The sequence below is a fragment of the Felis catus genome, chromosome B3 (assembly GCF_018350175.1).
Source record: "Felis catus isolate Fca126 chromosome B3, F.catus_Fca126_mat1.0, whole genome shotgun sequence".
NCBI classification, from domain to species: Eukaryota; Metazoa; Chordata; class Mammalia; order Carnivora; family Felidae; genus Felis; species Felis catus.
This window is the reverse complement of record NC_058373.1, coordinates 116,804,156-116,818,556: the sequence shown is the minus strand read 5'-3', so window position 1 is coordinate 116,818,556 and position 14,401 is coordinate 116,804,156. Positions and strand designations below refer to the sequence as shown.

General features: G+C 41.4%; 1 protein-coding gene across 18 annotated transcripts in view; it reads right to left on the bottom strand.

The window, feature by feature from the left end:
* Positions 1-14,401, bottom strand: part of SIPA1L1 (signal induced proliferation associated 1 like 1) — a 370,694-nt gene that overhangs the window by 79,780 nt on the left and 276,513 nt on the right. For all 18 annotated transcript variants that reach the window (XM_045060144.1, XM_045060148.1, XM_045060146.1 and 15 more), the window contains one exon: positions 9,051-9,225. In XM_045060144.1, the coding sequence (XP_044916079.1) occupies positions 9,051-9,225 (175 nt within the window). The remainder of the gene's footprint in view (positions 1-9,050; positions 9,226-14,401) is intronic.

Genomic DNA, 14,401 nt, shown 5'->3' with positions numbered 1-14,401 from the left:
TTGCAATACAATCATAGGTAGAACTTACGCAACTGTGGTTTGTTGCCCACGTTCATAATTGAAGGAAGTCCTAAATTTTAATTAGGGGTCAGTGAAAACAAATGTAAAATGATTTCCCGTCCAAGTTCACACACCCCTGAACTCTCCACAGATGTCAGGTTAAGAAAGCCTTTTCCAATATTTCTGATTCAAGCAAGAGAGTTGTTTTATTCTTAACAAACAGATGAAAACTTAATAGGTCTGTAACCTGAATAACAAAGGTATTATAAGCAATGTCCAACAAGTTTTTATAGACTGTGTTCTGCTTTCATCTTCCTTAAGTAAGAGCAACCTCTACTCCCTTAATCATCAACAAATCAATTGCCCAGAAATAACCAGAAACCAGAGAAGAGAATTATTAGCTGTCCAACCGAAAGGGAGCGTCTCTGGTCTTAAAGGACCTGGACTTGCAGGCTGCTAAATGACATTAGTGCGTTTGTTTGTTCATTCTGGGTAAATTCGAGCCTCATCAGCCATACCGTTGAAGACCAGAACATTTTACTGCACTTCGGGGAAGCCGCCAAGACAAAGCCTCTGGTATACACCAAGAGGCAGTAGTTCTCAAAATTTAGCATGCACACTGGCATCTGGGGAGCTGGTTTAAAAGGCAGATTTGCATGCACCACCCCCAGAAATACTGCACAGTGGGTACAGGGCTGGGCAAAGGAATCTATTTTAATAAACACCCCCAGGGTGACTGTGATGCAGGAGCTCTGCTGCCCTTAGGCACTGCTCCACAAACAGACCACAATGGTGGCTTGCAGACAGGCTTGTAAACATGTTCTAGAGCCTGGAGCTTCAACCTCGAGCTTCTTGAAGGAACTTAATCTTTGAAGCTGACATAAAATGCAAAGGGTTAAAAAAACAAGCTAAAACTGAAATAAAGCACAGACTATTTTTCAAAAAATTGCTAAAATATGTACCAACAGATAGCTTCCCAAGAAAAAAGTATCTTCTAAATGCTAATGGCCACCAACACAAAAAACTATAAATTACTGCTATAAATAATTGGACTAAGACACGCCTTAAGTACGAAGAACATATCTACTTTTAAGGGCTCTACTTATAAATAACTTCTGAACCGATTAGTACATTTTAAACCTTAAAGCGAATGTGTCAGCTTTGACGTGTACTTACATGTGTTTCAAGTCAATTTTGGGCAAAATTAATGAACTAGAAAAGAGACTGTCATCCCGAACTCATGTGTTACATTTTGCTTTGTATATCTGTCTAATCCTAAAAGAATTACTGCCAGAGAGGAAAGCTGATGTGGAAGACAACACTGAAGGTAACCTTGCTTTTCTATTTCTGGCCCGCTCTCGCTGTCCTTTCTGCGTGCCTCATTTATGTAATAGACGCTGCTTGACCAGCCTTTTTCTGGGGACCTTTGGAAACCCTCAAGTTTTGCTGATAATTTTAAACAGTTTGAACAGTTCCAAAAGCTTCAGAGATGAAACAAGAGTCAAAACAATGAAATTTTCCTTTCCGAGCCATAAGGAATTTCAAACTCCTGAAAATACTATATAAGTAACAGAACTGTTAAATGTGACCAGAAAGAATGGAAAACGAATGTTTGCTATATTTCCCAAAGAATAAAGCATCCCATGTTTCTATTATTATATTTTTAGTGACCCGGAAACCCTGAAACCATGAAAAACTTAATCAGCTTGGCAATCAGGAAAAAATGAAAATGACAAAATTCCATTTTGCTCTGGGTAAAGAATATATATATTGAAAAATTTATAATGGGAAATATGCTTGAGAAGAGGGGTGGAAAGAAGATAATGCTCCTTCTTATCTGTATGGAGCTTTAAAAGTAAATTCGGGCATCTTACGGGTCATCTTGATAATCATGGGATTTGCCTCCAAATCATACGACCAGTGGGTGGCATATACCCACTAATAAGGTCAACATTCTATGCTAAGTCATGGAAAGTAAAATTTCTAATATTCAGTGTAGATGATAAGAAGACACTGAATAATTAAGGAACGATAATATTTTTCTCTGCTGCTTTCAAAAAGTGTAGATATGGGATAATATCCTACATTAGGCATTTCTGTTTGAAGACTGTGATGAGAGAGCACAAGGCAAGCTGAGGACAAAGCACAAGTTAAGCACACCCTCCTCCCCTGACCCCCAGGTGGGATACATGTGACATTCCCCAGGCACTCCGGGCTGCCCAAGAACAAAGGAAAGGAAAGAAAACAAATGGTCAACTAGTAAGAGACCACAGTCATGTAGGACACAAGTCTCCATCAGTTTATAAATGTCTTAGTAAATTACTAGAAAAAGGCAATCTTATCAATAGCCTAATCTCCAGAAACCTATAGACTCAGTTTCCTGGAGCCCCAACATCACCTTCCCCTCCACAGTGATGTGGGAACAAAGGCAAGAAGGAAATGGCAGGTAAAATTAAATTTCTTTATAACCTGCAGCCCATTGACAAATACTTGAGACAAATACAGAGTATAACATTTCTCTAGGAACCCCCTACAGTTGTAATGTCCGATGCCTTACTAGAGGGAAAACAACCTTAGCTTGACAAGAGCTAGGCCTCTGGTATATTATCAGTCTTTAGTATATGGAAGTCCTTCTGGAGGCCTCCTTTTTGCCTTTACCTCCCCCAGTTCCATAGTATATCACCAGTCATTCTTCACAACTCCAGTGCAGCTCTTTCTGCCCATGGGTCCTGTCCCTGCACTTTAATAAAATCACCTTTTTGCACCAAAAACGTCTCAAGAATTCTTTCTTGGCCATCGGCTCCAGACCCTCATCACTCCAAAACCCCATGAATGGTACGAATAGGTTAATACGTTTGTAGAGCAGTTTCAGAGACAGTGTCATAATCATCTCTGACTTCTCTTTTGGGCTCAACTCCTTTACTTTTCTGTAGACTGAAACTTGGTTGATAAAGTGTATGTATATGAATCTGGATAAGGAAAAGTAATTGGATTTTTTTTACAACCATTTTGCAGTCACTAACGGATGTATCCAGAGTTAAGAAAAGCTAGATGAAGGAAAACGGGCCTATGCAACTTGATTTCAGGAAAGTTCCTAGTTTTAAATATTTATGAACACAAGAGAAAAGTAATCTTGTTAACTAAACTCATGCAGACTAAATAAAGTCAACAGAAGGAAGAAAGCTTAAGTTCCGTTTATTGAATGTCCTCACCACTAGAGAACACATCAAATGTAAGATGAAGTCAGATAGCCTGTAGATCTCATTTTTATCCTTTTATTTAACTTGAAATATAATCATTGTCAGTTGGCTGCTGGGGACCAACCCTTTAAGACCCCTGATGTCCTGTCTATGCAACCTTGCCTCAGGGTCTGGGGAATGCAGAAGTCAATGCTCAGAAACAGAGTCAGGGCCAAGAACGGACATCTGGAACACTGGCATCATTCGAGATGAGACACACTTCTGCCCTTGTGGCACTATTTCACTCACTCACTAATGAAGTATTTGGGGAAATCAAGAATTCTACCTGCTCTGGCATCTATCATATTTACTAATATTCTTTCAATGTACATTTAGACACAGCCGGCAGATGAGTTACTCTGCTTTAATGAGGGTGGAATAAAGAAGAGTTTATAGCAGTACCCTTGGCCATGGCAGGTACATTCATATGGTATCAGTTTCAGGATATGTGAGGGTGCATGTGAACATAGCTGGGACTCAAGGCATCTCAAAATCAGTAGCACGTTGAGAGATGACGAAGGACAAGATGGGTGTGGGGTTGGTACTTAGGAATCAGCCACTAGTATTTTCTACCAACTCCTCACTTTCCCAATTTGGAAGTAAGAAGATCTGAATTTGAATGCCAGTGGCATCTTTGCTAAATGACCACAAACAAATCACATCACTTCTCTGCCCATTGATATTCTTGTTGCTGTAAGGATTAAGTGAATTAACGTATGTAGAGGTGCTAGCCCATAAAAGATGCTCAGGAAATGTGTTGATTAGAATTTGGAATTTTGTGCAGTTGAGGTAAAAAGTGTAGTATCCTTAAACAAGGACTTTTATGTATTTTCATTTCTTTGCCAAGCACATCCCAGAAACACTCAGAGGAAAAACCTTACGTTAAAGTAGTTTGAAGTTGAAGGAGGTGAAGAAAGAGTCCTTTCCTTCATTCATCAGTGTCTCTGACTCCAAATGCCCTTTGCATATGCAGAGCATTTAAACAATGCTAGTTTTACCCCCTTCCCTATCGAAGTTTAAATATTCCAAATACAGGAGGATTTATTTCCTTGGTTTTTAAAACACTGCTAACAAAAGGGGGAAGCAACAAGCATTCACTAATACTACAGCAAATTAATGAAGGCAAGGCTTGGAAGGAATGCTTACAAAGGGCTCCTAAAGTCTCCTCTGTTCTGACTTGACAAACAAGCCTCATTCAGGAAATGATTTCCCAAATAATAATCCATATGCACAGTTATAAATGAAGGTGGTCTCTAGCTTTCAAATAACACACTGTTTGGTGGGAAGTTTATTTTTGCATTTGCTGTAGAATGAGAGGATGGTAATTATCTAGAGGTTATATCATTCAAATAAGGAAACAAAGTAAGGAGGGGAACAAAAACCCACTCCTGAAAATTTCTTCTTTGTAGAACTGTTCCACCCCGCCCCATTTGTAGCTTATTTGCTAAAAGACCTTACTTCTGAAAACAGGAAAATGGACTTTGTATGAAACACTGGCAAAGAGAAGAACCATTTCTTCTGAGCCTTTCCCTCCTTTACCAAAGTACTAAAATCCGAATATAATTGTAATGCATGACAAGTAGAGCTGTTTCATGAGTTGGCTTGGGTAATTTTAGCCCGAGAGCTGGAGAGAAGGGGAAGAGTCACAGGCACAAGGCAGAGAGCCCTGGGCTTCACTGTATTTAATTCCACATTTATGCTTTCTCTGAACACCTCCTTAACCACAGCACTAGGATCTGTTCCACCTCACTAGTGCTTCCTTGATGTCTAACATTGGGCACGTTAATCTAAAGAAGCCAATTCTGTAAAATGGGGAGAACCAGTACCTAGTAAACACTTTGAGGAGTAAATGAAATGACAAACACACAGAATATCTGGGACCTCGGCTTCCACCAGAGGTAACTTGGTACAGGACTTGTCCTCCCATCGTAAGAAACTAGAAAAACTGATGAAATATCTGAAACAACTTTTTTTCAGACATTTTACAATAGGCAGCATTGGATAGTGATCCCAGAGAAAAAAGAATAAAAGAAGATGAGCCCTCTGATCCCACCAGGTTTTCTACCTGGAGGAACTTTTGGAACAGCGGCACAGTGCACGGCTTTGAAGAGGGAAAGCCAAAATATACTGGAGTTCAGGAAGCCTGAGGTAGTTGATATTCGCAGGGCAGCGTACCAAAGGGGAGGAAACTACGCAGTGAAAGAAGTTCAGAAATCCGCATAAGGGTCTCCTTGAGTCTTGGGCTCACGATGAAGCTGCACACACAGAGGAAGATTCCACAAGCCAGGCAAAGAAAAACTATTAGGGTAGTGTACAGCATGGTGATCACGGTGAATAATACTGTATTGCATATCTGAAAGTTGCTAGGAGTAGATCTTAGATGTTCTCATCACAAGAAAAAAGATTTTTTGTAACCTTGTATGGTGACACATGTTAATTAGACTTGTGGTGGTGGTCATTTCACAATACATGCAAGTATCGGATCATTATGTTGTACACCTGAAACTAACATAATGCTATATGTCAATTATAACTCAGTAAGAGAAAGAGGGAAAAACTATTAGGCAAAGAAAAACCACCGAAGAATCGTAAGGCAAACAACTCTCACGGCTGACATAGGGTTGGAAGGCACTCAAGCTCTAACCAGCCACAGTAAAGAGACCTCATTGAATATGCAGGTCCTCAGACATAAGAAAAGTCATGCCTTAGTAGCAGAGCTACATTAGAGAGTAAACACTGCCCTGGGTATGCTTAAGAACAAGATTCATAAAGATCAAGCTGTTTTGTAAGTAACTTAACTGCTCACCAAAGCAAAACTCAACACTCTTTGAAGAAGACAACACAATCTAGACACTCAACCAGAAAACATTCAGAATATATACTCTCCAATCAAAAGTAACCAGACACATGCAGCGTTAAAATGTAACTCAAAAGCAAGAGAAGATTTGTTAAATGGAGGCTTCAAATGACAAGGACAACAGAATTAGCATGCAGAGACTTGAACACAGCGATCATAAATACATCAAGGAGGGGCACCTGGGTGGCTCAGTCGGTTAAGTGTCCCAACTCTTGAGTTGGGCTCAGGTCATGATCTCGTGGTCGTAGGATTGAACCCTGCATCCGTGCTGGGGTGCAGAGCCGGGAGGCTGCTTGGGATCCTCTCTCCCTCTAGCCCTCCCCTATTCACGCATTTTCTCTCTCTCTCTCTCAAAATAAACACTAAAAAAATAAAATAAAATAAACATATTCAAGGATTTAAAGGACAACATGAACCTAATGAAGATAAACTAGATAACTGAGAAGAGGACCAAATGCAATTCTGGCTTCTGAAGATGACAAATATCTCAAATGAAAATTTCACTGGACTGGATTAACAGCAGATTAAGACACTGTAGAAGAAAAGCACAGTGAACTTGGAAGATATACTAATAGGAATTATCCAAATGGAAGCACAGGAAAAAAAAGGTTAAAAAAATTAAAACAGCTTTATTAACCTGAGGTACACTAGTGAGTGATCTAATGTATGTGTAATTGGAAATTCAGAAGATGGCAACAGAAAAAAAATGAAGATTGGCAATTACTACTTTTATTTGATGGAAACTATGAACCCACAGATCCAATCACACCTACACTGTCATATGTACAAGAAGTGATGCTATAGAACACTTGTCCTGGAAAACATTTTCTCTTACTTATTATTTATTTATTTATTTTGAAGATTTTTTTTTTCGTTTATTTAGAGAGAGAGAGAGCTAGAGAGAGAGAGAGAGAGCACAAGCATGGGAGAGACAGAGAAATGGCGGGGGGGGGGGGGGGGCGGAGGAGAGAGAAAGAATGGGTCCCAAGCAGGCTCCACACTCAGTGCGGAGCCCGATACAGGGCTCAAACTCATGAACCATGAAGTCGTGACCTGAGCTGAAATCAAAAGTGAGACACCGGACTGAGCCATCCAGGTGCCCCAGCATTTTCTGTTTTTAATGATTATACTGAAAGAGAGTTTCCTGACACAAAGTAAGGTTAGACAAAATGTGGTGAGATTATCTTCTAGCACACAGAGCAAAATCTTATCTTTGGGGGTGCCATGGCCAATGAGAAGCTGTGGGACGTGCAGAGGCTGGTTTTGACACTACTGGCTTGAAGTAAGAGAGACAAACATGCAAACTGCCTCTTTTAGAGCTTTACAGTAGAAATACTTTCCGACTTTTTGTTCCCTGGAAGAAATCTGACACTCTGAAAGGACAGAAAAAGAAACTGTCTGCTCATTCCTCTGCTCATCAGCTATGCCCTGAAAGGTTACTAGGGGTCTTAAAGGAACCCTTCCCTGCTGAATATTACAGAACAAGTATGCTGCTAGAGGAGGTCAGCTAACCCAGGCTTATCCCCCTCTAGCCTGTGCAGCTATTGGGATTTGAGGCAAAATATGCGTACGGTGCTTATTTTGTTTATTTCAGTGTCTTACTTGATGCCACACTGCTTAAGTATGGTCTTGCTATACTTTTCTCATGTTGCCTTTCATCATCAAGAGGCGGCTGGGAATGTGTGAACACACAAATAATACACAGTCTTAATCAATTTCCAATCTGGCCATTCATGCATAGAAGCAGGGTGCTTAGTACACTCTTCCCAGAAGCTTTCATATAGCTCTTCGTGGTGGTGGTAATTTATAGAACACTGCAAACTAGGACAACATGAATGAAGCGTATAGGGCAAATGTCAGAAAATCTGGGAAAGAAGAGTTCAGGACATATTAAGATTTAACGTTTTACGCAATTGCAAGTAGAGTATGGAACGCTAAAATAATATTTAAGAGTCTAGGCTATTTATGGGCTTTAATAGTCTCTCCTGCATGTCGTTTCCAAGTTGGCAACAGCAAAACCATGGCAACAGGAAATTCTTCCCTGCAGTGGAGTTTATGAATGCTTTTCTGTTTTCATGACTCAACTCCTTATTTAATTTCCTGTACAGAAAATCGGAGATTACTATAGACTGCCATACAGATGTGCTAATCCAAAGACCCTCTCAAAGAAAAACAGGTCATAGGTGTCCATGGATGGATTCTGAGATAAAATTTAAAATTGCCTCCTCACAGACACACAGCAGACATCAACACACTGTAACCTAAACAGATGTTGGAGAACGTAACTATTTTATTAACGGCGTGGGGAATGGGAGCGCACAACCTTGTGTGTTCATGAGCCATAGCTAAAAAGACTGTTCCAGTATTGTGCTCTTAATCAACATATTTCAGGAGCCAAACTAATACCAAAGCTAAGAGGCCTATTTCCTTAGGGATTCAATTAGAGTACGAACAATAAAAATAGAAAAGAGGCAAACAAAAAAACCTCAATCTTAATAGAAGACAAAAATGAATAAGAAAACCCTTATCATGAAGATTGACTGCATCCATAAGCATGGGGATTACAAGATAAATCAACGAAAGTAAAAAATTCCAGGGCTTATGACCAGATGGCTACAAGATTCTGGAACTTTTAGTCGCTCTAACATTCACCTAACTATAGTGACATTTACACGACCCTATCCAGGAGCAATCCCGCGTGAGTTGCACCCCTGCCCTATCGCTCCATCCACGCTTCTGAGAACACCGTTTCTTTTTAACAGTCCGATCCTAGCTACTTTGATTACCGTCGTCAAATGTTTGGGGGCCGCGTCCTCCTTCTCTGGCTTCCTCTCCCCCATCCCCGGCGGTGTTCTGCAGTAAATGGCAATATTGTTTTATGGGCAATTTAGCAGATGAACATCAACACAGCAGGACGGAAATAAGCCTAGCAGGAGAGTGTAAGTGTTTCTTACTTTTGGTGTCAAGCTGTGCACGGTACTTCTCAAATCCTTTGAGCCGAACGCGTTCTCCCAACAGCTGAAGGAATTCCTCAAAGGCCGGGCCGGCTGACTCATTGTTGTATATCTCTTCTTCGGTGCTCTGTCCAGCTCTGCAGTACATGATGCCTACCTTCTGCTGATAGTTCAGCTGCGAAGAGAGGCGGTACGAGGCATATAAATACAGGCAGATCCACTGTGCCCCACTGAGATGCTCCTAACTCCTGGAGGGCACATGCCCAGCATGGCTAACAGGTCTCTTCTCTTCAAATCCTTCTGTTTTAATCCTTCTGTCCTCTAATCCAAAAACTAACAGTGGAACCAGCATCTATAATTATAATCTTCACAAATTAACAGAGAAGGTCAGGAAAATGAGTTGAAATTTTCTGTATGTCAAGATAATACATCATGAGAACAGATGTTGATACTCTAGGGAATTTTCTCTGAGTGGATTACAAAGTACAAAATGAGGCTATAAAAAAAAAATAACAACAACAGTTGGACAACAAAAGGTAATTCTTTTTCAATAATTTCTGCCTTTTAAAAAGGGAAGGCTGGGGCACCTGGGTGGCTCAGTCGGTTAAGCATCTTGGTTTCAGCTCAGGTCATGAGCTCATGGTTCGTGAGTTTGAGTCCCACATCAGGCTCTGTGCTGCTAGCACAGAACCTGCTTGGGATTCTCTCTTTCTCCCTCTCTCTGTGCCCCTCCCCAACTTGCTGTCTCTCTCAAAATATGATAAGTGAACTTTAAAAAAAATAAAAGTTGAAAAAAATAAAAAAGGAAGTCCTTACAAATTTAAAAGCAGAGTTCCACTACACAAAAAAATACTTTAAAACTGTATCTTTTAAAATTCATATCGTTTTGGACTAAGCAGCACATTAATGTTCTTGCTAATTTTTTTTTTCTGGTAAAACTGGGAAAGATTTCTCTCCCAATGCCATTTTTCCAATATACTAAATTATAAACCTCAGTTATATTTTTCTTAGAGCACTACCATCATCAACAATGTACTTTTCAAATATTTTTCTAAAAGATGAGTGCCTGAATAGAAACTTTAAAAGGGGCTTCATAATGGCAAATCAGCTAGTGGCAAACAATCCTTCCTCAGAGACAGTTAAAATGAAGCATTCAAGAGACTTAAATATGATGTGACATTAATCAAAATATTTACTCATCATTGAGAAGTCTAGTCATTCTGCAAACAAATTTTAAGGTGGTATTAGTCATTTAACAAGACTTTGTGTGTTGTTCTCAATACAAAAATTTAGACTTTGGGGGCGCCTGGATGGCTCAGTCAGTAAAGGAGCCGACTCTTGATTTCGGTTCAGGTCATGATCTCACAGTTCTGTTCGTGAGTTCGATCCCCACATTGGGCTCTGAGCTCACTGCGCAGAGCCTGCTTCAGATCTTCAGTCTCACTCTTTCCGTCCCTTCCCTGCTCGCACTCTCTTTCTCTCAGAAATAAATACACGTTAAAAAAAAATTTTTTTTTTTAAATACAGACTTTAAATTCTCTACTGAAATCGAGGCAATCCACACTGCTTTGGCCTATATCCAGAGCAGCGCCAGGACTGCTGCCTCAGGCAATTTTTATCTCGTAAAAAACGAAAGGGAAGAGGCAAAATTGTAACAGCTAACATTTATTGAATACCCGCTGTAAGCCAATCATTGTTTAGTACTCAAGATACATTAGCTTATCTTCATAACAGCCCAGAAGGCAATTATTCCTGGGTGACAGATAAGTGAAGGCGGAGACTGGAAAAGGAAGTAACTAGCCCAGTAGGGAGAGACACAAGACCACAAATTGTCAGTCCTGTGATTCAGCTCTCTTAAATATTACCACGACTCAACCAGGCTAGATTTCTATCACTGCAACATCCGCCACAGCCCCGTATTTGCAATTCTGAAGCTGAGACGTAAAAACAAAATGTAAGCAAACACTTTTGGCAGTAAAACTTGATATGGACTGACATTAATATTTCTAGTTTATTTCTCATTGTGTGACTTCACATTTTTCCCCCCTGGGGAAATACTTATGTGATTGTGGGGTGTCGTCTCAGATCCCATTGGGAATATTACTACATGCTGTATACATCCTCTGGACATTTCTGAGCTCTGAAACGCATCGAGCTCTCACCGTTTTCCATAAGGGACTGTGAACCTGAACTACTCTTTCCAACTTTCTAAACCAGATGATTCAGAATAGTAACAGGAAAATGTCACAGGGGACAAACTCTTGTTTGCTTTCCTCCCTCCACTGCACACAACCTTGTTGACAAGGAAGCTCCATGGCCTTTACATGACCCAGAGACATGAGAGCTCCCTAGGAGTGCTCTAATCGCGCAGAATTGGCTCTACCTTTCTCCGCCTCCTCCAACAAGCAGAAGGTAAAGTTCCCAGTCTGAAATTAGCAAATAACTGGATACGGTGATACTGGAATATTTTCAAAATAGCACGTGACATCACACCATTTCTATTCCATCATAGACAAAAGCACATCTAGGATTTAGTTCATTTCTGTATACCACACGTGGGAAAGTTGAAATAGTGCACACCACTGACATTTCGCCCTTCTCTCGGCTGGCCGGCTTCAAATGTCTGAATGTGGCTAATGCTGGCAGGAGGGCTCCCACAGGTAGAGACCTCAACTTGGCTTTAGAATCAATCTGAGTACCTACCCTAGTAAGACTTAACAAATAAAAAATAGCGGTAGCCTCCATGTCAGTTACAAAATAGTCCTTAATACAGCCAGACCCTTACTGTCTCCCTGCAGGGAGAGCTATCAAAGAGACAAAGCAATGCGGCGAAAGCAAGGGGTTTGGACTATTTGCCGTTTGGCTCTGTGCCTCCCAGATCAGCCTTTCTCATGCAACAACGTACAACAAAGTCACCCTGTTCAACGGAAAGCATCACAGGAGCACTGGATTTGTGGATGGCTTTTTAAAACTTCTCAGATAAAGGCCTAAGATTTCACTCTGCAACATTCAGAGGCCTTCATTTATGTAAGAAGGGAGTTCACTGCAGAGAAAAGTAAGGAAACTTCCCCCCAAACCACTGGAGAAGCTGAATCCAAGGACAATGAGACAATGTGCCGCCTTCTTTTGACTGATTTCTCATACTCTAGTGAACTCCACCGGCGGCCAGGAGAACCAAGTGACGTCTGCTGCTTGTGAAAAGAAGGAGCCTGTAAGAGGATTAGGAAATCTGTTAGAATGTCAAATGTCCTTCGTTTAGGAATTGTGCCGGATGTCACTGCTCTATCCCCTAACGTGACAATATTCTTGGTTTCCACTGCAATTAAGTCAAGGTGGGTGGCATTCCCTGAACGCCGGCTCCTGTAATCCTTAGTTAGCAACCATGTTCTCTGCCAGAAGGAGAGGAGCTGTTGAGGAGGAGTTATGTAAATGTAACAAGCACCATTTCAAGGGAAAGAGCAAATGTAAATGGAGTCAGAGCCGCGGATTGGGGTTTTGAGTTAGGAGGTTACGTAAAACAGCACTCTTTTTTGTGAGACGGGCACAAACACACGCGTATGGGTTTACACATACGAATACGTACTACTTCCATGTGATGCTCAAAACGGAGTCATGACGACACCACAGGCCCTTCTGAGAACACGCTGTGTTTATCCACAGTTCAGGATTTTTGCTTTGGGTAATCCCAGGATCATGCTATACAATTCCATGCTTGCCAGGGAGCATTATGGACGTGTCTGGACACTCCACAAATGCTATAAAAAAGAATCACGGTCAATCCTACAGGGACACAGGTTGTCTCTGAGATGAAGGCCTCGAGTCTGGATAAAGCAAAGTGTCCCGAGCACCCGCCGAGAGCGACGCGGGCTCTCACGGCTCAGGACCAACTGTACGTAAAATTGTTCTTCCTCTGATCAAGTGGATACTTCAACACAGAATCAAAGAAACAAAAACTGCAATCTGATTTCCATAGCCCTGAGTTTCTGGAAAGATGGGATGATAAAGTCAGAGCCCTCCACCAGGAGAAACAGATGTGAAGAACCCGCTTCTCAGAGAACTGGTCTGAGGTTCGCCATTTTCACCTCTTCTTGCTGCTGTCACAGCCTTGGGAAGGTCACTGGGGTGGCAAAGAGCACGAGCACAACCCAGTTCTTAAATTCTTATAAAACTTTTACAGGGTCTGATTTAATCCAGAAATTTAAAACCGTCACTAAAAGGTGCTTACTTTACTGCGAGGCAGTTCTGAGTGTGGGCTGTGAGGCCTTGAGGAAGCCTGAATGCTACTCTGGGACACAGATGGTTGGGAATAGTTTGATGCCTACAGTTCCTGCTTTTTATTCAACTGTTAGGTCATACAACAGCAGTGTTTAATCTGAGGGTAATTTTGCCCCACTCACTATTGAGGCAAAACTACTGTGAGACTACTCCCTGCCATGTGAACTATGAGGTTCTCCAGTCGACCCAGTGGATGCAAAAACTGTCCTCGGCTTTGTGGGGGGACTGAGGATTTGCCTCCCTAAACCTGTAGGGGGGTTCTCAAGGCTCCTCCAGCAGTTTCCTCAAATGCATGCACTTACCCCTCCTGGGCTTCCCTGGACTCACCTGTAAGTCTCCACTCAGGGAGACTCCTTGGGCATTCCCTGCCCCCGCCTGGCCATGCTCCTCCCTGTGCTGCAGTCTGCAAACTCATTAGGCAGAAAGCTGGTGTGACCTTACCCTTCATTTAATCTGTGTCCCAGCTCCCAGAGATCACTGTCCTTTGCTGCCTAATGCCCAATGTCATAAAAACCACGGTTTCATTGTTTTGCCTACTTTTTAAAAAGTTGTTTCAGATGGGAAGGTAAATCCAGTCCCTCTTTCTTAATCCTAGATGGAAGCAGAAACCTGGGGCGCCTGGGTGGCTCAGTCAGTTAGGCGGCCGACTTCGGCTCAGGTCATGATCTCGCAGTCTGTGAGTTCGAGCCCCGCGTCGGGCTCTGTGCTGACAGCTCAGAGCCTGGAGCCTGTGTCAGATTCTGTGTCTCCCTCTCTCTGACCCTCCCCCGTTCATGCTCTGTCTCTCTCTGTCTCAAAAATAAATAAACGTTAAAAAAAAAAATTAAAAAAAAAAGAAATCTACCCTTGAGTTTTTGTCAACTTTATTGGTATATAACTTCTGAACAGTTAACTGCATCCATTTGATTTAATGAGTTCTAACACATCTGTACCACCATTAAAATATAAAATTATTTCCATGATCTCCAAGTTTCCTGGTTCCTGTGTACAGCCCATCCCTGCATCAACTAACTCAAGTGATCAGTTTTTCCCCCCAACTATAAATTAGTTTTGCCTACATCTTTAAAGAATATTTT